At 44.3% G+C, this 22,484-nt stretch overlaps 2 protein-coding genes and 1 pseudogene across 6 annotated transcripts; 2 read left to right on the top strand and 1 right to left on the bottom strand.

Annotated features, from left to right (window-relative positions):
- The first annotated feature begins 506 nt into the window (after positions 1-506).
- Positions 507-1,106, top strand: LOC116741973 (annotated as a pseudogene).
- A 2,926-nt stretch (positions 1,107-4,032) lies between these two features.
- On the bottom strand, positions 4,033-8,917 carry EXOC8 (exocyst complex component 8). Its single transcript, XM_032608125.1, has one exon. The coding sequence runs from the start codon at positions 8,727-8,729 to the stop codon at positions 6,552-6,554; it is 2,178 nt and encodes a 725-aa protein (XP_032464016.1). The 5' UTR covers positions 8,730-8,917; the 3' UTR covers positions 4,033-6,551.
- Positions 8,918-8,988: 71 nt separating this feature from the next.
- SPRTN (SprT-like N-terminal domain) lies at positions 8,989-21,211 on the top strand. Of its 5 annotated transcripts, none has more exons than XM_032608127.1 (7): positions 8,989-9,141; positions 9,276-9,547; positions 10,556-10,655; positions 13,065-13,157; positions 14,506-14,634; positions 17,364-17,631; positions 18,865-21,211. In XM_032608127.1, exons 1-7 carry the CDS (start codon positions 9,139-9,141, stop codon positions 19,596-19,598), a joined length of 1,599 nt encoding a protein of 532 aa, XP_032464018.1. In that variant the 5' UTR covers positions 8,989-9,138; the 3' UTR covers positions 19,599-21,211. The 5 variants fall into 5 exon arrangements, with proteins under 5 accessions (XP_032464018.1, XP_032464019.1, XP_032464017.1 ...); XM_032608126.1 differs by having other exon boundaries at positions 8,999-9,141; positions 9,273-9,547; XM_032608128.1 differs by lacking the exon at positions 13,065-13,157 and having other exon boundaries at positions 8,995-9,141; positions 9,273-9,547.
- The last annotated feature ends 1,273 nt before the right edge of the window (positions 21,212-22,484 follow it).

A 22,484-nucleotide genomic window follows, 5' to 3' on the forward strand; every position in this document is an offset into this window, starting at 1 on the left:
AATTACAGATGGAGCAGATTTTCAAATACTACAATATACTAAATTGCTAGAAAAAAGCATGACTGTTTTTGGAATCAAAGTGAGTAAGGCCTTTCAAAGTCTGACCGAAAACATAGGAATCACACAGAAAAAACTCAGATAAGTCTGGCTTCATAACAGATTAACATATACTGTACTCCAAAAATAAATAAATAAATAGATAAATGAATAAATGACAAACAAGGGGGAAAATACCTGTAACACTTAGTATACATGAAAACTTAATTTCCTAAATATACTATAAACTACAAAATCATAAGACCAAGATCATCTAAGAAAAGAATGGCAAAGGACAGATGTAGGGAGCTTAATAAAAAAAGAAATACAAGGTTGCTGAATGTCACGCATAAAAATTACAAGCAAAACTTGGTAAGTTTTTTTCACAGATGAGTAAATCTTACCACAATCGGAACACTCTGGAGGCCGCAGTCCCGGTCCTGGGTCCTGGCTTCGGGCCCAGCGCCACCATGAGGACGCTCGCCGAACTGCTGGACGCCCTCCCGGCTACGGCCTCAGGCTACGTCGTCAGCATCGGCGGGCATGCCAAGGAGTGCTTCTTCCAGCGGGTCACCTCGGGCACCGAGATGGGCCTCATCTTGGAGGTGGCCAAGGGCAGCTTCCTGGACATCGACGTGGAGATTACAGGGCCTGATAATACAGGAATTTATAAAGGAGACCGGGAGTCCAGTGGGGAAATACACATTTGCTGCTCACATGGATGGAACATAATAAGTTTTGTTTTAGCAATAGGATGTCCACCATGACCCCCAAGACAAAGTGATATTCACAGTGATAGTGGGGAGGCTCCAAAAGGACAGGACATGGAAACAGAAGCTCAACAGAACAAGGTAGATGAAATCATTAATGAGCTCACAGCGGCGGTGATGGCTGTAAAGCGTGAACAGGAATACGTGGAAGTTTGGGAGAGAATACACAGAGCGATCAATGACAACACAGAGAGCAGAGTGGTCCTTTGGTCCCTCTTTGAAGTTCTTGTTCTAGTTGCTATGACAGTGGGACAGATCTGCTACCTGAAGAGATTTTCTGAAGTCCAGAGGGTTGTTTAAAAAGCCTTTTCCTGAAGATCCCAAATTCATAATTCACTGTTTACCAAACATCCTGGTCATAATAATGTCATTAGTTTCTCCATTTTTATTTTCTGAACTGTACATTCACAGCTTCTGTTTCTTTGTGATGAACAGATATTGAGGGAAAACACTTCTTTGAGAAAGTTATAGTGAAAATTTGACGTGTGATTGGCATAATTTCACATTTGAATTCTTCCTTCATCATACAGGTCCTTCCAGAACTCAAACACTGTGAGTGGAATATAGGTGTATAGTCTTTACTATATCTTCTTTCCTCTTGTTTTCATCATAAAATGCAGTTTGTTCAGGATAGTACTTTACTGATAGCACTTTACTAAAAATGACTACATTCTTGGGATCCCTTTTATCCTGCAGTTCAAGTCATTAAAGATTCCTTTTGTTGAGTCCTTACCAGAAACAACAATCTGAATCTTGACATTTTCTATCCAGCCTAACCTTTTTCCCCTTTAAAGTTTTACTTTGAACCTTAGAACTCAATCACCTCCACTCAAAATTGTTGACACAAGCAGCTAATAACCATTTTTTGGTTTCTGCCTAACCTTGTGAGAAGTCTCTGTTAAAGCCAATTCTCTGGGTGGTGCAGTGAACGGTGGTTCTTTTTCTTTCTATGCCGGTACATACACTTTCTCTATTCTTGGCACGTAGGAGGTACGCATTCACATAACTGGAAAAATCTGGATTTCTGATGCCAAAGGGTTAAAAGCCTCTTGGATTTCTTTGCAGTGATATACGGCCACTATTTTATTTTTGATCGGTGGCGTTTTGGCCACTAATTAGTGTACTGAACGTTACTGTCAGTACTAGGGGTTTTGTTTCTGTTTCTGTTTTTTTTTCTTTTTCGGCACATGTGAATTTTGTTTTGTATAAAACGAAATGATGTTCTCTTGGTCTATGATGATGGGTTTAAAATTAAAGGAGCATCCAGTTTTGGTATGGGGTGATCCAGGACCATGTTGTGACTGATGTATATTAGTTATTTGGACATTTTCTTTTTGGATCTTTGCAAGGGGAAAACTACAAGTAACGAGTTTTATATAATTAATTTAAATTTGTTACAGGTTTTCACGTTCAGGATAAACAATTTTTCAACCTTGGGTGAAAATACTTGCAACAGTTTTAAGGTGACTGTGTTTTACCTTGGGACAACTGTTGCATGCCAATTTGTGTGCGCGTGTGTGTGCGTGTGTGTGCGTGTGTGTGAAAACACTTCAAAATTGAGTTAAAAGATGTAAATTATTTGCTCCGAGGCATGTGGGATCTTCCTGGACCAGGGCTCTAACCCGTGTCCCCTGCATTGACAGGCAGATCCTTAACCACTGCACCACCAGGGAAGTCCCATTTACCTAAATTTAAAATGTACGGTTTGGCCGAGCAATTTCTAGAAATGTGTCCTAAGACACAGTCGCACAGGTAAGCAAAGATACGTGCACAGAGAGCTTTTTTCAGGATTTTTGGCAATCCTGAAAAAAACCTGAAGACAGCAAAGTAATTGGAAAGCGCGCAATCCTGACAGATCCATTCATTGTGATTGAGTGCTGTTCAATCACAGAAAAATCCAGCCCGGTGAGGGACTGACGTGAGCAGTTCTGAGAAATATTGAACTGGTGGCACTCGAGTGGGAGCAAGAGGCTCAACAGTAGGTGCCGAACAGTCCAATTTCTGGGGAAAAGATGTATGAGAAACTCTTACAAGTGGCACCTATGCTGAGGGGGGTCACCGGGGGCTCGGCCAGGATGACGTGGACTTTTTACCTCCTACCCTCTGCATGATGGAAGCTTCCTTAGTAGGGATGAGTTACAGACACAGCGTTCCTCTCCTCAAATCTCTAGCACACCTACAACGGCGCTGTGACAGTGACGTTACTTCACAAGACTGTCCCAGGCACGCACGCGCTCCTGCTGCATGTCTTTGCTCACACTTGCACGCCCATCTTCCTTGCACACCTAAATCTCGTCCCCTCTTCCAGGACCTGCTCCAAGGCCAACAATTCCACGAGGCCTTTCCAAACTCAGAATAACACTGCTCTCATCCTTCTCAGCATTCCCATGGCACTTAAACTGCGACACGCAGGTTTTTTGGTCTTGTTGTTTTCTTTTTCCCAACACGGTTTGCAATTATTCAAATTGATAAACGAATTAATTTTGCCGAATTTAATTTGCAACAGTTTTGCCTTTAATTTGCTAATTTATTTTCCAAGTTTTTCTCTATTTTCACCAATTTTTAAGCATATTAAGTGAAAGCATGCTTAACTGTATTTTGTCCTCCCCACCCGCATTTTAGTCAATGTGAGGCATAGCATTCGTTAAATACTGTTAAATCAATTATACGTGATAGTTCCCGCAATATCCACGTATTATTAAAAAAAAAAAAAAAGGAGATCCTTGTCATTTATGATCCTAGTTCCTAGGTCATATAGCCCACATTATATTTTCTTCACTTAAAGATGTGCAGATGGTATGAAACCCACTTTTTATATTTATATTTTTACTTATTTATTTATTTTTGGCTGCGCCCCGTGGCATGCGGGATCTCAGTTCCTTGACCAAGGATCAAATCCACGCCCCCCGCATTGGAAGTGTGGAGTCTTAACCACTGGACCGCCAGGGAAGTCCCTAACACCCAGTTTTTAGAGTAAATTCACATTCTGTACATCTGAAATCTCCCGCTCAAGGGAATCCTAAAAAGTTGCCATCTGACTTAATTCACTTAATTCTGATAGTAGCAGAACACTTACTTAAATAAGCTAACAGTTTTGTACCTATTACTCCTCATATAGAAAAACAAAGACTGGAAAACAACCTAGACTTTTAAAACATTTCAGTAACATGAACATAACAATATTAAATCCTCATTAAAGAAAATAAATATAACATTGTAATATCAATCGATTTTATCCAGTGTAAGAAAAATTTTCAGCTTTATTTTGGTAAAACATTTCAGATTCCCTCAGATCACAGCATACCAATAAGCAAAATGTACACATACTGATTTTACAGTACACGTCAAGTCCCGAGTTCCCAATCCCAGGAAAGCGAGTTGCAAAGTACAAGTGCTGATGACAACGATAGGTAGTGTTTTAAACAAAAATAAGTGAGTTTTCAGCACTTCAGTGAAATGAGGCTTTTATCAAAAACAGACAATTCCACAGGGCATCTTTCTTCAACACTAATTAATTCAATCAAGTCTGATTTCAAGCTCAAGTGACAGTGTTATCTTCAAAGCAACCGAGACAAGGCAATCAACACTTAAGTGGTATAATACCGTATGTACGATATTTTGGGGCAATCTCTAACCGCATTCCATTTTCAGACCTTGTTTTGGTGTCTAACTAAACAGAACTAGAGAGAAGAGCTCTGACCTCACTTGGAGGAAATGCAGCGAAATGCTCTGTCCTGGCACAAAGGCACGTTGCAACATTGATGGTCTTTAATCAACTTCCCACACGAACTGATTCACCAACAGCTTAATTCCTCCCGCTACAACTCTGATTAAGGAACACACAACTTTTAACAGAAGAAAGTTCTGTACTTCCAGTTTTAAAAAGCAGACAGTTCTGTGAAAAGGCTACCATTTAAATAGCATCTGAGAGCATACGCACTGAGGTTTTTAACACTTCATGCCGTAAGAGAAGTTTTCATTTCAGAAGTATCATTTCATGGACCCAGCATCAAATATTGACACAATACATGTTTCATACAATGTAATTTTGGAAACTTTAAGTGGCACAAAATAATCATAAAATTTTTATCAAATTCAAGTTTCCAGTGATCTTAAAAAACAAAAAGGCAGATTATATCTGTTTTTGTTCAACTGAGATATCCAGTTACGGTTATTATCTAGCAAATGCTAAAGTTATGTGAAAAAAAGGTCAAAGAAAATCTTTAACTTTGATAATTTTCAACCTTTTAGATATGCATAGCTAAATATAAAATGAGAGGCTCGTCTGGCATATGAGTAATTAAGTCAAGAAGCTTTACAACCCTAGCCTGCTATTAGAAGCTATTTTAGGTTTTACATAATTCCCACAGTCTTAATACCACTATTTTCCTTCAGATAAAAGAAACGACCTTTTGAAGTCATCGGCATCAGAAATGACACTTAGGGACAAGAATCACAACCAGAGTTAGGGGAAAAATGGGTCTTAGCAGTTTCTCTCCAAGTATGAGGAAGGCCAGATAATCAAGATACAATGAATGCAAGTTTAGAAACCTAGGGAAGCTCAAATTTCTTTAGTTATTTTTGTTTACTAAACAATCTGAAGTAAGCATTATATTCAGTTTGAAAAACAAATAAAATTTAAAAATAAAACAAGAAAAATGCAGCCTGGAGCATTTTAGGAGTCACCAAAGGTTTTTCCCCTCCTTCCTTTGAGCACACTGTCTCACTTTTCTGGGAGATGAGAAAACACTTACCCTTAGCCACGAAAAGCTATTCACTTAGCCACGAAAAAACAAAAACAAATCTCTGCTCAAAGCAGTCATACTTAAGAACACCGTGGGGTCTGCATAGGATTTTCTCTAATTTCCCACCCACCCAGACCCTGAAATCTGAACTTTTCTTCCACTTGCATGAAGTCTGAGCCACTATGTGTAACCCACACCAAAAGCGCTGTCAGGTTCTTCAATGTGTCTTGTTTTTTATTTTTTTTAATATGATAAAAGGGAACTTCAGACAACTCAAAAATATGTTTAAAAAAATTTGATGATAGTTAAGATTTTCAAGTAAATGCTCCCAAATCAAGTGTTATCAAGCTGCTAATTGGCAGCTAAAAATGCTGAATCGTTTAAATTACGTTGGAACTGTGTTTATGACAGCTTCCTCTTGTGCTCTATAAGGATTGGAGTGCTCAAGTCCACACACTAGCTACCTTCATGAAGGAATTCTTTTGACCAAAGTTTATCCTAAAACCAAATTCCTCAACCCCTTTCTTTCCCCCAAATTGTTCAAACACATGTTAAGGTGTGTACGTATAGGGCACAGGGTGTTTTATATGGCACAGTACCCTTTAAGAAACCTAACATTTTTGTGAACGGGGAGACATTCACAGCATACTTAAACTCTGTATTTACAGAAACTGTTTATTGGCGCTGCATAACCTGCACTGTGAGAACGTGTGTCGTGAGTCAAAGGATAAGCTGAAGTGCTACAGTGTGACGATACATGCATTAGAGAGCTGCATAATTTAAAAGGAAAGCATATTATATATTTTAATAATTCCAATGTTTTGGTCATATGGCCTTAATTTAACATTTTTTTTCTTTCTCCTTGTGATTTTGCACTTCTATCCGAGAGGGCATCTTTTATTTTTAAGACATGTTTGAGACTATAAAGAATATGCTACTGCAACTTAATATAAATAATCCATAAGCAATATACACGGATACACATAAACAGGTCCAGGCCTCAGACCACTGACGTTGTACTTTCGGGATTCACACGCATCAGTCTCGATGCATTTCTCAGGTCCTGGAGTTGCTTGGCGGGTTTCCCCACACCCTCCTCAAACCTTTTCTCCACCACGGGGAGGACAGTTTCATACAGAAAGGATGCATTCTGCCTGATAAAAGCCTTCTTCTCTGGATCCTGCTCACATCGAAGACTGTAATCCACGTGCTGAACGGCAACCAAAATGATTTCCACCAGGCTCTCCAAAAGCACCATGTGCAGCTCCGGGAAATACAGCTTCAGTGCCTCTTCCAAGAAGCCCATGGTCTGTTTGGTGAAAGCAACCACCGTGTAACTGAGGTTCACCCAGCAGTCATCCCCCGTGTACTGCTCGAAGTTACCCACTCCACAGCTCTTCATCTCCTCTTTGAGTTTCCCCAGGGCCTCTGGAGTCATCAAGTTCATCCTCCTCCACATCTCCTCGGAGTTGCGATGCTTCGTGGCTTCGATGATGATTTCTTTGTAACTGTGTAGGGCCCCTTGGATGTCTTTCACCAGGAGGGCGTGGATGATGAAGGTGAGGTCTAGTCCGATGTCGCCCAGCTGCTGACAATGCTCCTTTGCCACTTTTACACACTCAGCCGCCGTGGAGAGGCTCTCCTTACTATCAAACACCTGCTTGCTAAAAGCATCCACAAACATGCCCATGGCTGACCTCGCCCAGACCACAAAGGCAGAGTAGCAGCCGCTGTCGGTGCCCGCAAAGTCCGTCTCAAATTCCCTGGCGGTCTCCAGAAGGCTGGTAAAGAAGACGTGGCAGAGCTTATGAATGTAGAGTAAAGTGGCACCTTCAATGCGAAGCTGGCGTATTGCAGTATGCACAGCTGCTGCCCTGTTTCTCAAAAACAGCTCACAAGCCTTCGTGCACTGGCCAAGCCGGATGAGCTGAGAAACCGCCCGGCGGGTAGCCTTGGGACCACCTCTCAGGGACCGATCCGGGGAGAGTTCAAACACTAGCACCTCAGTGAGCTGGCGGACACGCTCATCCACTCTGGCCCTTAGTTCTTTCACAGGAGGTGGGCTGGGCTTATCTTCCAGGTAACGGTTCAATTTATCCAGCAGGTCGACGGCCCCTTCAAAGTCCCTCTGGGCAATACAGACATCCAGGTCTTCAGGCAATTCCTGGATCCATTCCACTGAGAGGTCCACCTTCTCTTCTTCTGCCTCGGGAACAGCTGGTTCGCCGTCGTCTTCGTCCTCAAATGGGTTGCCAGCCTTGGAAGTCACCTGGGGTGGCCCTCGAGGGGCAGCTGCCTCCTCCTGCCCCCTGCGTCTTTTTTCACTGAGGGCCCTCTTGGTTTCCTCCAGCACTTCCAGCCACTCTCGTTTGATTTTTGCGTTTTCCGCTTGAAAAATACGGCTCTCGGGAAACATGAGCAGCTTGAACATGTCCTTCATGGGCGGGTTGTCCTTGACATTGACCACGGCCAAACCATCCAGGGGATAGAGGGCGTTGTAGCGATACATCCCCCGCCGCTGTGGCAGCCAGGTGGCCACCAGCAAACAGTCGTTCATGAGAAAGCCGTGCACCCGCTGCAGCTGGGCCATGTGGTCCGCCTCGTATTCCACCAGGTCCCCGTTGTACACCAGGTACTGTCCCGGCGTCTCCAGCAGGTGCCTGCAGCCTTCCACCTTCTCAAGCAGGGTGGTGAGAGTGCGCTGCTTTCCTTCCTCGCCTGGCCCAGAACTGTCGCGGGAGGCGCCCCCGGGGCTGGGGAAAAAGCCAGCCTGGCCCCGGAGGTGGTCGCGGACCCCCGCACCGCCTCCCCCCTCCTCCCCTCCGGAGGCGGCGGCGGCCCCCGCGGCGGCGGCAGCTGGCAGCAGCGTAAGCGGGATGCTCTCCAGGCTGCTCTTCTGCTCGGTCAGCAGGTGACTGAGCTGATACATCTCGCTCTCCAGGTAGGAGATCTCGCGGGCCGTCTCTATGAACTGCCGGTAGTTCTGGTAGACGTTGCGCTTCAGGTTCTGCGCCGTCTCCTCCGCCAGCGCCTGGATGCGCTGCCGGTGCTCCTGCAGGTCTCGGTCTCCGTCCGACTGCTGCGAGAGCTGCTTCACGTACAGCCGCGCCTCGAAGCCGCCCGACTCCAGCTGCCGCCGCAGGCGGCTCGCCCCGCTGTCTGACATCGCCATCGCCATTTCCGTCCGGACTCACGCAGTCCCTGTCACTATCGCCGTCGCCCGTGCTGCCGCTGTCGAGGCCCACCCAAGCCGGGTCCAACTCCAGGGCTGCGGAAGCAGGCTGGAAGAGAGACGAGTACGCCTGCGCCCGGGTATGAACTTCAGGCACTGCGCCTACGCAAGAGGCCGGGCGCAGGCGGTGCGCCTGCGCAGCAGCGCTAGCGGCCTAGGGCGCATGCGCCGGAGAAGCTATTGCGGAAGCGCGTGGAGGGCGGGGCAGAGAGACGTAGGTACTGCGCGAGAACCGAGCGTAACGTTGGTGTTTGTCGTTACTCGCGAATCGAGAAGGCGGTAACCAGGTTTCTGAAACCTGCCTCCGGCTCAAGCCCTGGGAACCCAAGTTTTGAGCCCACTGGGAGGTGCTGTCATGGTGAGTTCTTTTTGTTTTGAGTCCCAGAAGCTTTACTTCGGCGTCTGGGACAAGTTCCGTTCTCGTTGTCGAGGCAGTTTATCTGAGTCTCGCGAGATCGGTGGGCTGACCCGTGGGCCGGTATCTCCTAGGAGGAGTTCGACCCGGCCGTCCGAGGCTCCGGTACGTGGAGTCCCCCGGCAGCCATGGATGAGGACCTGGTTTTGGCGCTGCGGCTTCAGGAGGAGTGGAACTTGCAGGTCTCGGAGCGCGATCCGGCCCAGGAGCCCCTGTCTCTGGTGGACGCGTCCTGGGAGCTGGTGGACCCCACCCCCGATTTGCAGGCCCTGTTTATGCTGTTCAACGACCGTTTCTTCTGGGGCCATCTGGAGGCGGTCGAGGTGAAGTGGAGCATGCGAATGACGCTGTGAGTCCCGAGCTGCGCCGCGGGCGTGGGGCGCCGGCGGCCTCAGCCCGGGCTCTGGAGCTGGGGGCAGGCGGCCCCTCGGTCCTGTGTCCCTTCCCTGCCCTTCTCTGTCCCGCCCAGACAGCGTCAGGGGAGCCCTGTGGCCCACCCCGCGGCGGTTTGGCTGGTAAGGGGACGTTCCTTGGCGTTAGAACGATGAGCTGACCGTTTTCTGATGGGGCTTACGGGAGCGCTTTAGGACCCAGGCGGGAGAAGCAGCCGGAAGCTGACCCCGAGAAAGGAGGCCGGGGCCGCGGCTTGCTTTCTTCCCCGGGACGCGTGCAGTCTCTGCCGGGCTCGGCGGGTACCGCCGTTGGGCCGCGAGCTCGCGGGTCAGGGTGGGGAAGGGTCGGCGTTTCCCTACTACTGGGTCCAGGGGATCTTCGGGGGGGGGGCGGCGGGGTGCGTCTCAAAGCAGCCCTTTCCGGCACGCCGAGTCCGGGAAATGCCGGCTCCAGGTAACCTGCTGCTGCGTACGAACGGAGTTGAGAAGTTGACAGTGCGGTTCGAGGTCTTGGATGGAGGCGAAGCGCCCTGAAGTAAGAGATGATGGTACGACACGGAAGTGTGTTTCTAGTGCCATGCTGCTGCGTATGTGGGTTTCCTCGACACTTCTGGACACAGGCTGCTGGAGACCTGGCCGTTACCGCCACCGACGACTGACCGACAGTGGCGTGTAGGGAGGAGGCAGGGAGCGGCAGAACGGGACGGCCTTCTTCGAGCTCTTACGGCCCGGCTGGGGTTCGGGGAGTCCCTGCTGCTCACGTGCCTCCCTAACTGTCGCGAAAGGCAGGGGCCGCCCCTCCGAGCGGCTGCGCGTGCGCTCTCGAGAGAAAGCCCCGCCCCAGAGCCCTCTCAGTCCGGACCGTTGGAGAAGGAACCGGCGGTTGCCCTTTCCCGTCCGCTTCCCTTTCGCGTATCTTTGCTAAGCGACCGTTAAGCGACCGTTTTGTGGTGGTTGTTTTCCAGGTGCGCTGGGATATGCAGCTACGAAGGCAGGGGCGGAATGTGTTCCATCCGCCTCAGTGAACCCCTCTTAAAGTTGAGACCAAGAAAGGATCTGGTGGAGGTATTCTTTGCGTGAACCCGATGCTTAGCTCAGTAATTGAGAAACGCTTGTTACTGGTTTAGACTGCTGTTAATTTGTGCACGTGAAGAAGAAAAAACCCGTTTTCCCTCACTGCGAACGTTTATTGTGGGGTAAATAATAGTGATTACCTTATATTCTTATCGTGTTTCGAAAGTAGAGGCTTTCAGGTAAGTCACCCAGTGTGATATTTATGGTAATCCTGTTTATGTTCACGGTGTGTTCTCATTTTTATAAATGAGATAATCAAGGTTCAGAGAGGCAAAGTGGTTGGTTTAGAAGCAGAGAAAAACTTAGGGTCCAGATCTTTGTATTGAGACACACAGATTCTCCTGTGTTCAGCCACCATGGTGCCCTCCCAGGACGTGTAGCTGAGCTGGCAGAACAAAGCAGCGTGAGGGCACACTGCGTATCTAGAGCTAGTGGTCACTCCTGCTAGCAAAACGGAGCCGTGGGAGCTGTCAGAGTACGTTTAGTGGAGTCGAATAGTTGCCTGAAGATCTCCAAGATACAGCCAGTGTGAGTGGTCTTGCCGCAATTATATCACCTGCAACATATGCACTAGAGAGCATAGGTGGCAGAGAAATACCACCTGTGGTATAGGTGGATGGGAAATAAGTTAAAACATGCTTGGGAATGTGTTTTTAAGGGTAATAAAAGGTAATGGGTTTCACAACAATGTGAATGTACTTAGCACTACTGAACCGTACACTTAAAATGGTTAAGGTGGTAAATTTTATGTTACTTTTTTTTTTTTACCAGAGTTTTAAAAAGGTAAATAGCCACTAAATGTAAAATGGTACAACAGAAATAACCCAATTAATAAGAGAGAAAGGAACAAAGCCCAGATCAAATAAAGAGAAAGGTGGACATAAAAACAGCAGTTATTATGTTAAATGTAAATGGACTAAACACTCCAGTTAAAAACATGAAATGACATCCTAGATTAACAGAGACGTGCTTAAGATAAAGACACACATGTTAAATATAAAAGGATGAGAAAAAGCATATCATCTAAATACTAGACAACAGAAAGCTGCTATGGCTTTATTAGTATTAGTTTAAAGATTTTAAGGGAGGGAGTTTTACTAGAAAAAAGGGAGACATTTTATAATGATAGAATAAATATTAAATAAAAACACATAATGACCCTAAAAGTAATAACATAGCTTTAAACGACATGAAGCATCAATTAGCAGAAACAAAAAGAGAAATAATCAATCCACATAGTTGCAGGTGTTAACACAACTCCGTTGGTAATTAAATGAATAAGCAGAAAAAAAGATAGTAAAAATGAAAAAACAAAAGTTGAACAATATGATTAACCAGATCAACCTTACCAGGAGCCCTAATTGGAACAGCCCTAACTGAAAACTGCTTAATGAATATTTGTTGCATAAATGATTAAATTAACACGTGAACAGTTTTTATCTTCTTAAGGTAATGGGCAAGAAGAAAATGGGAAATAGGTGCTAATGCTTCAAGTGAGCGTTTGCTGTTGGCAGAAAGTTCTAACATCAGATCAGGAAGGTGGACAGAGGAAGAATAGGGGGACTCTGGCCTGTATTGAAAGTAGCTGCCTAAATTATAATCAGTAGGATTCAGAAAAGGAAAAGACTTAAACTGGTTGAGGAGGTCAAGAAAAGCTTCAGAGATGTGGATTTTATTACTAGTAACATCACCACGCCTACTGCGTGCCGGACTACCCTGGTTATTGTAGTGTTTGCCTTTACCACAGCCCTGCAAGATTAGGGTATCTCCATTTTAAGGGTGAGGGGCAAGTTGTAACTTGTGCAGGGTCACGTGGATCATGAATACCAGATCCTCGCTTTAGGCTCTGGTTTCCCCGGCCCTAAAGCTCTTGTCCTGTCCCCTTAGAACTGTTATAACCACTGCAAACTAAAACATGGGTGTGAGCCTGACAGGACAGATTGGATTCTCACATGTACACATAGTAGAGGAGACTATCTTGACAGAAGGAACGGGAGTGCTGTGAACAGAAGCGAGGCCACTAAACTTACGGCATGTTTAGGAGCAGAAGTACTTGTTTTTGGCCAGATATAGAACAGTGGTGGGAAATAGAGGTATTTGGGGACCATGTTGTGTAGAGCCTAAATGTGGAAAATGGTAGATATATAAAAATAGAAGTGTTCAGTACAATGCCATGTCCCATTTTCGAGATGTGTTTAAATTGGACCAAAAATCAGGAACTTTCTGAGAATAGTTATCATTATTTTAGAATGTTGAGAGACATCTGAAATGTAGAATGGCCTTTGACTCTCAGTCTCAGTAGAGTGGCATTTTCTGGAAAAGATAGAGTTGATAATTTTAAAAGGGATGGTTTCATAATGACCAAGTTAAAATGTTTGATTCTCCCATTTTGCTGTTCAGCATAATTTTGTAAGACCAAAGCTCATTAATGCCAGTCTAGTTCTTCTGATGGAAATTATTTTTTTCACAAAACTATGGAGGATTATGAAAAAGGTATGCTTTTGAAGACCTTTATGATTTTCACTTTTTGTATTCACTTTTTTTTAGAATAAAGTATGAAATAGCAGCCTTAAGTGCTTTTGTTAACTTTGCACCTAAACTGCTGCATCCTTGGTGTGGTATGAGCAGGTTTTACTGTTTGTTTTAAATTTTTACATGATTCAGAATCCCAAAACTATAGAAAGCTGTACACAAAGAAGTCTTGATCTCCCCCATTCCTCTATTCTGAACTCTCTACCTACTAAAGGATACTGTTATTAGTTTCTTTTTTCTATCGTTGTTCTGTTTTGCCAATATTTATATCCACTCTTACGCCCTCCCCACCACATAGCATACTTCTTATACAAAATTCTGTGTATACTCTTCTGTACTTTGCCTTTTTTCATTACAATGATACAGTCTGTAGCATCCTCCAGATCATTTCATAGAGAAATTTTTCTTTCTTTTTTATGGCTGCATGGAATTCCATTATGTGGCTCTTCTTTCAACAAGGCCCCTATTGCTAAACACTGTTCTCACTCTTTTGCTTTTGTAAGCAGTGCCACCGAGAAAATACCTCATATGTACGGCCTTTCATTTTAGTCTGGGTATTGCTGAGTTCAATGATAAATGGATTTGTAATTTTGTTAGATGTTATCAAATTCTCCTCCCCAGGGAGAGGAGAATTTGTACCATTTTGCACTCCTACCAGTGATATATGGGAGTGCTTATTTTCCCTTAGCTTTACTAATGGTGTCAAACTTTAGGAGTTTTACCAGTCTTGATAAGCAAGAAGTGGTATACTAATGTATTAATTTGCATTTCTGTTTTTATAAATGACGTTGAACGTTTTTCACATGTTTGTGGATCATATATGTTTCATTTTCTCTGACCTGTCCGTGACATTTGCCTATTTTAAAATTGTATTGTTGGTCATTTCCCTGTGGACTTTTAGGAGTTCTTTATATTTTAGGAATTAATAGGCTGTGAGATGGTTGCACATATATTTTTCTGAGTTTCTTTTTTCGCTTTACTTATAAAATTTTTTCTCCGTACCGAATTTTTAAATTTTCATGTAGTTGGATTTGTCAGTCTTTTCTACTGGATTTTGATTAATAATTAAAAAGGCTTTCTTGGAACAAGAGTTCTTAGCCTGGGACCTACAGAGCTTTGGATATTATAGAGGCAAAGTTTTGTGACTGGGTGCTTATGTAAGTTTTCTAGAAAGATCGTTCATGACTTCGTTCAGTATCTGAACGGAGCCTGTGATCCAAAGAAGGTTAAGACCCCAGGTAGAGTAAGAAAATGCATTTTTATGTTCAAAAGCACCATAACAAATTAATTTGACTGTTCTCTGTTTCAGACCCTCTTGCATGAAATGATACATGCCTATTTATTTGTCACGAATAACGATAAAGATCGGGAAGGGCACGGCCCAGAGTTTTGTAAACATATGCATCGCATCAATCGCCTGACGGGAGCCAATATAACGGTATATAAAGCCACACACATTTATGATATTCAGCAGTTATTTATTCAGTACTTCCTGAAAATAGAGAACTGGGTAGAAACGAATACTATGTTTGAGGATTTTCCACAGCAAGTGAGAGGCCCAGAGAAGCTGCCTGGCTTGTCGAGGACCACGTAGGTGAAGGGCGGCCGCACCAGCGGTACCCTGGTGCCTCCAGCCATAACGAGGGCAGCACGTTGCACGGGGTTACTGCAGGCCTGCGTACCTCTCTTCTGGACTACTACAGTCCGCTCCTGATTTTGTTGCCTCGTCGTGTCCTCCTCCAGTCTGTCCCACGTTCTGCCACCATTTCATATGTCATTCCCTTCTTCAGAAGTCTTTGATTCGTGTTTCTGCATGATATTGTAGGAGATGGCAGAGCCTGGGGTCAAAAAAGCAGGAAGAGTCAGGTTGCTTGCGTCCAGACGCTGGCGCCACTGATTCACTGTGGGACCCGCTGATTTCTTCTGCGCTTCAGTTTACTCACGTGAAAGGAGGGTAATGGCAGCACCTACCTGTTGGGTCCTGTGAGGCTTAGAGGAAGTACATGCAAAACGTTTTAGCACAGTTTGAGTACTCATTAAATATTAGTTGTTTTTGTTACTACTGATTCATTTTTTCAGATAACCTTGCTCTTCCCTTTCTCTTACCTTCTGCAGCCCCCCTGCTTATGTCTTAACGTTTCTAAGTGGACTTTGCACCTCCGTGCCTGTCCTCATATACCCTTTTCCTAAAATATGCCACTTCTCCTATTTTCTGTCAAAATGATCTCCATCTTTACAGTGAGATACAGCTTCTCCCTCCTTGGAACCTGCTCGGCAGATATTTAACCTTTTACACTATTTTATTCTGCTTTCATACCTCTCACGGGGCGGCTCTTGCCTATCCTTACATACCTCCGCATGAGATGTGTAGTGCAGTGTCTCTGCAGGCGCTTAGCAAATATGGAATTGAATGGAACCAAACAGAAATATTAATTCCTACAAAGATTAAATGCCTTGGTGTGTTTAGATATTTCCTTCCTTTAAAAGGCAACAAAGGCCAGTGTGATGGAAAGCGAGAAGTGCTGACCCTCCGTGTATTATTCTCTAGCCGTCAGTTTAATTTTCTAGAGAGCTCATTTAATTACCGGACAGAGTTTCTTCAGCATCAGGGAAGTGGCTTGCATTAACACAATCACATAAAATCCAGATTAGCACAAGAATTATGGAGTTGCTAGTGTAAAAGACTTAGTTTCTTCATCAGAATTCACACTTTAAGCAAAATCCTAGTATACTTCCTGTTGTTCAGTTGGAAGAGGATATGCCCTTTTATCTTGGATGTCTGTGTGTTTTCATCTAGGAGGCTTTATCAGGTGGACACCCCTTGCTTTCACGGGTTACATCACGTTATAGCACACTCCACAGGGCATCCACATTGAGAACAATTTTATTTTAGTGACTACATTGTTAAAAAGTTACATCCCCAGGCTATAGGAATTACAGAAGCTGGAAGCAAAACAGATCCAGTTCGCTGTGGTCTTTGCCGCTGAATTGTTAAGCGGAGTGTTCTCAACACGAGAGAGCGGGCAGGGTCTTACAGGCCTCCTCGCTCCCAGACCCTCTCTCCTCCAGTCTCTTCTGCACCTACCATAATTTGCGTTGTTGGCGTGCTTGCCAAATAATAGAGTTTGTTTGCTTATGATGGAGAGATGGTGATTATGAAACTATTTATCTGTAGAGTTATAGAAAGCTTAGCATTCTTTCCCACAAGGGGACTTTACTAAAGAGCTAAATGCCTTGGTTTAAACAAACAAAACAAAACTCATATGCTGTGCTCCTTATATAAACAGTAACGTTTCACTGAGAGGACAGGAGGAGAAGGTGCTCAGTCCTTCAGGAGTATCCGTTTCAGATGGTGCCCTGCCGTCCTCAGTACTCGAGGTGGGGGGGTCTATAGCGTTCCTGTCTGTCTCCTGCTTAGGTTCTAAGTAAGATTTCATCTAGAGGGTGAAACAGACGGATCCTGTCGAAGGACTGAAAAGCACATTTACAGAGAATTTTATTTGACTCGAAGCTTTTCACTCAGTCAGCAAACACTGAGCACCTTCCCTGTGCCAGGCCGGTAATAGCCACTAGGGGTACAGGCTGAGAACTTTCAAGTCCTGGAGAGCTTTTCACCTATAATCAGATAAAATGATAGCCCGAAGCCTTATTATGAAGAAATGGGCGGAGCCGGGTGCATGTGCGGGGCGGGTTTGACAGACGGTGCGGGGCGGGTTTGACAGACGCTGCACGAGGTTTGGGTCCAGCATTTACCGGAAACGGTCCTCAAGACCCTTTGTTTACTTACAGGGGAAGATTTCAGCTTGGCGGTGGGAACAGTTCTTACTTATTACAGCATTATATAAAGTCTTGTCTTTATCCTAGTTTTTCATCGTTTAGAAATAGGGTTTCTAAAACTTTTAGCATTTATAGAAGCTTTTTGGTTTTTTTAACTTTCTTGTCTTCTAGTCTCACCTTTTTCGATCTTTACACAGTTTATGAAGCACTAAGTTAAGTGCTGCTGTTTCCCATTAAAATGAACTTTTGAAGAGAAGCTAAATATCGTTACTGTCTTTCCCAAAACACAACTTCAGAGAGCTCTGGGAAACTGGAAAGTTGAAAAAGGGGGCGGGGGGCTTACCCTTGTTAACCTGCCTGCTTAACGCTGACAACTTCGTCTCGACCCAGGTGTACCATACTTTCCACGACGAGGTGGATGAGTACCGGCGACACTGGTGGCGCTGCAATGGGCCGTGTCAGCACAAGAAGCCATATTACGGCTACGTGAAACGCGCCACCAACAGGGCACCCTCTGCCCATGACTACTGGTGGGCTGAGCACCAGAAAACCTGTGGAGGCACCTACATAAAAATCAAAGAACCAGAGAGCTACTCAAAAAAAGGCAAAGGAAAGACAAAACTAGGAAAGCAGCCAGTATCAGAAGCAGAAAATAAAGGTAACTCTGCTTATATTCTCCCAACTTTTCCACGGCTGTGGCTGTAACGCAGACAGTACTGTCCATCAGGGAACTGGCATTAGGTAAGCTTAAGGGTTGTTTCTAGTGTAGACGGTTTCAAGTGTGGACTCAAGGGAAAAAAAAAAATCCCGCTGTCCATGACATGGTGGGAGAAAACTATCCTCTGCTGTACACACATGTGAGTAGAAGCAGAAGTAGTTTCCACTGCTGAAATTCGAGGGTGAAGCCCCTTTCCCTGTCCTGACTCACTGGGTCATAAGGAGAGAAACAGAAGGCAAAGACTGTCGGAATGAAAACAGTAATTGAGATAACAATGCCCGGAATGGAAGTCCTAGCTACACCCCTTCCTATCAGTTGGAGTCTATCCAGGTGACTTCTGTTGATGTATGTATTTTCACGGGGAGAATGGGAAAAGGATGTGACACGTATTACGCTAGTACTACATCTTCAGGATTTATCCCTTTCCTGTGCAGTTCACAGTTACTGCCTTTTTTTTTTTTTAACTTTTTTTAGCTCTGTAATCTCACTTTTTTTAAAAAAGTCTTTATTGAATTTGTTACAATATTGTTTCTGTTTTGTTTTGGTTTTTTGACCTGGAGGCATGTGGGACGTTAGCTCCTTGACCAGGGATCGAACCTGCACCTCTTGCATTGGAAGGCGAAGTCTTAACCACTGGACCGCCAGGGAAGCCCCTAGAGTAACTGCCTTTTGAAGGGGTAACAAGGTTACTAAAGTTAATGCTAGGGAAGTTGTGGATTTGATGTGATAAGGACTCCAGACATAAGCTATATTTCTCATATCTGAAGTGTTTATTAGTAAGTTGAGAAGCTGCAGAAGAACTTATGTGGAGGGATTTTATGCCTCAGTCTTGTGAGTTGGGGAGATAAGAACGTGGTAGCAGACCTTTCGCTTCTGGACCGACACTTAGGAACTCAAAGCAATTTTCAAGGAGAAGTTACTTTGCTATTGACGGTTGTGTGATAGAACTGCTTATCTAAACACGAGAGGGTGTTTTTGTCCTTTATGTTTTCTCAGTACCGCAGCTTTCGGACTGCTGGGGATTGTCCGTCTCCCGTCAGTAGATAATTACAACGTAGTTCTAATGCAGAACAGAAGTGGTATTTCTTCATTTGGAAAAGCTGTCCATTAGCTTAATATTTGTCATGGTGTTGATTTTGAGCCAAGGAAGAATCTTATTTGCTTCTTTTGCAGGTAAACCGAACAGAGGGGAGACACAGTTGTTAATCCCTTTCAGTGGGAAAGGGTATGTTCTAGGGGGAACCAGCAATTCGCCTTCATCTGGGAAATGTCTCACTTCACATGCTGTTAAAACCCAGGATCTTTTAAATCAGGACCATTCAGCAAATGCCTTAAGACCCAATTCGAAACCTGAGGTGACATTTGAACAGAACGGCTCAAGTGGGAAAACTTCCTTAGTCTCCGCTGCTCTCAGTTCCAGTCACCAAAGTGTTTTAAGCAACTACTTCTCTAGAGTATCGGTCTCCAAGCACAAGGCTTTCAGCAGTGTGAGTGGGTCTCCGATGAAAAGCCTCACGGTTGGTGACATCACTAAAAACTCGGTCTCTTCTAGTTCTCAAAGGAGGGTGACATCTTCTAAGATATCCCTAAGAAATCCTCTAAAAGCAGTGGAATCGACATCTGTGACTGCACCCCAGGTTGCAGGTGGGCCTGAAGATCAATTCCCAAGTAAACGCCCCAGGCTCGAAGACAGGACTGTTTTCGACAACTTTTTTATCGCGAAAGAGCAAACACAGAGTGGTGGTAACGATCCAAAGTGTGGTTCACGTCCTATAGCTGCAACGCAGAATGCCAGCAGTTCATCTAGTCAGAGCAAAATGGTTCACTGTCCTGTTTGTCAGAGTGAAGTTTTGGAGTCTCAGATTAATGAGCACTTGGACTGGTGCCTTGCAGGTGATAGCCTCTAAGTCAAAAGCTGAAAGAAATCTCTGAAAAATGAATGGGTCTCACGTCCCGCCCGTATTACCTCATAGCACAGTGTCAGCCGCTCAGGAATTCCTGGTTAGTGCTAAGATTTGCAGATTATAACCTAGTTCACCCATATTAAATGTTCTATTTTATATATACATATATGAGATTGTAACTTAAACTATTTTATTTCTGAAGGTGCTATATTCACTCGTAGGTGTACTGTAGCCCAGAGTTGCTTCTGGGTGCGTACACGTATAATTTTTAGATACTTTTGTTCTTTCTTTTAAAAGTATTTAAAGCTGTTAATCTTTTTAACTTGCATATTTTCCTTAAAATAGTCAGTGAGGAATCCTGTCAGGTGTTTGGTTAAATTCCTTTATTAATATTAAAACTCATTCCCAGAACTGGTAATATTCATAGTATCGGACATACTGACCAAAAATACAACCTAGTTGTTTTCCGGTACTCGAGGCTTTTGGTTTTTCTTTTTTTTTTCTTCAAAATTTTAACAGGAAATACATTTCCTATATTATAAAGATTTTTATTTCTCTGTTTCACTAAAAGGTGGCAGCAGGTTTGAGGTTAAAGTAGATAAGCAGAGTAAAATAAATTCCTTTTGGAATATTGCTGGTAACAAATAGCCACTGTAATTCTGTAGGCCAGGGTTGAGCTGTTCTCTCAGCGCTTTAGCAAAATGACTGGTTAAAACTCAGTACTAAGTAACCGGCACATATAACATGACCAAGTTGCCTAGTTTATGTACAAGTGGACCATCATCTGGAAACAGTATTATGAACCTTAAGCCAAAGTTGAAACCATTTAGGAATACCATTTGTGTATGTAAAAAATTATATTTCTTTTAAACAACATTCTTTTCCACGTCCCAGCAAAGGGACAGAGATAGTTTGGTCAGTTTACTTTGTCTCATGGCTCTACCGCCAGTGTGTTGGCATATTTTCAGGGCCTTAGTTCACAGGTTTTCTTTTTCTTAACTTTGTTGCAACACGCCTTTACATCCATAAGGTGCAGCTGGGTTCCCCGCTGAGTGACCACTACACAGGTGCAGTTAGAGAGCATTTCAGTTGCCATGGATGTCCTTATGGGCAACTGTTGCCAGCCAACACCCACCGCCCCAGAGTAACCAATGTTTTCATCTGTCACCACGGTTAGTTTAGCTTGTTTTTAAACACTATGAAGTAGCACCTTTGTTGCTATGGGTAGCAGAAGCTCAGTCTTTTCCTTGCTCTGTAGTACTTGTATGAATGTGCCCGAGTTTATCGTTCTGATGTTAATGGACATTGGAATTGTCTCCAGTTTGGGGCTGGCCGTTCTGCATAGCGCTGCTAAGAACATTCTTACTCGTTTCTGCTGAGCGTATCCCCGGGCTGGAATGCAGGGTCACCAGGGGCGTTTGTGTTTAGCTTTAGTGGATGCTGCCAGTTTACAGTCCTGCCAGCAGTGTATGAGAGCTTGTCGCTCAGCAGTCTTAACGCTGTTGTCAGTCCTTTTCATTTGCGCCTGTCTGGTTGAGTGTTTACGAGTTCTGATATTTCTTAAGCAAGAAGCTAAACAATAGTATTTAATAAATATTTATAGTTAAATGACTTAAGATGTGTATTATGTCGAACATATACTGTTACACTTTCATAGAGGATCATTTTCTCTACTTCAATTTAACACATTTTGTGCACTTTAACACCTTCTGGGGGCGGAGGGGTGCAAAGCCGTACAAGGTTCTGGGGCTGTGAAGTAAGTAAGAGCCCGAGTCCTCAAGGAGCTTTACAGCCTAGTCGGGGAGTGAGACAAGCAGAGTGGTTTCAGCGCAGTAAGTGCTCTGACGGGCTTCTGCCGGCGCTGCGGGAACTTAAAGACAATCAGCAGAATAGCGCAGGGCTTCAGGGGACGGAGGGACAAGTTCTACATCCGGCTGAGTCTCCTAGGGCCAGTCAGGGTCGCCTGGGGTCGGGGTGGGGGATAGAAAGGGCCTTGCGGAGAAGGAACACGAAGGCTTGGAAACAGACCGTGGCACGTTCGACTGGGAGAACTAAGCTGTTCCGAGTGGACGGAGTATATGTAAGATGTGAGGGGTAAGATGGCAGGAGAAGGACTGCAGACAGGACAGGTGTACGCAGAGCCTGAGGGCAGAAAGACCCATCCGTCCGTCACGTTCTGCGCTTTACATCCAGTTTGTATGGCCCCTGTTCATAACACATCTGCTGATTCGGGTGGGGCTGGTGCAGTGAGGGTTGGGAAGGCTTGTAAGCCAGCCAAGAACATTCGAGAAGTGTTTTGACCAGTTCTCCGGGGGGCAGCAGAGACAGGAGGAAGAAAGGGGGGCAGTGGCAGGGAAGGAAAGAGGATGGGTTCGAGAAATACTCAGGTTGTAAAATCAAGAGCTGGTCAGTTTTAAGGGATGATGGGAATGTTAGTTGGCAAGAAAAGTTAATTTTAAATTTGGGAGTAAATAAGCCTTCGCGTCAATCGCTCAGAATTCTGATACTCCCCAATCTGTCATTTATATTAGAAAAATAGTTTTCTGTTTTGTTGGTTTGTTTTTCCCTTTTAAAGCGTTTCCTATCCTGATAACAGTAATTTGGGGTCAACCTTTAAATGTTGTTGCCCTTCATGTTGGAGAGATGGGGTGGGAGAAGGGGAGCAGACCTGACTTCTATAAAAATTCGGTGTTTTTTAAAGTCAAGATTATACAATATCTAGCAAAGCAACTTTAGACTTAGAAAGTATAGTCGATTTTCACAGTAGACTATAAATGCGTATCCTAACTGGAAATTCTAAGGTGGGTGGGAAAATGGGACAGAAATCTCGCAGAGTATCCCGTTGTCCTAAAGCTCTGAGCTTGTAGTTTTTTTGTTTTTTTCCCCAAA

The sequence above is a fragment of the Phocoena sinus genome, chromosome 16 (assembly GCF_008692025.1).
Source record: "Phocoena sinus isolate mPhoSin1 chromosome 16, mPhoSin1.pri, whole genome shotgun sequence".
Taxonomy (NCBI): domain Eukaryota; kingdom Metazoa; phylum Chordata; class Mammalia; order Artiodactyla; family Phocoenidae; genus Phocoena; species Phocoena sinus.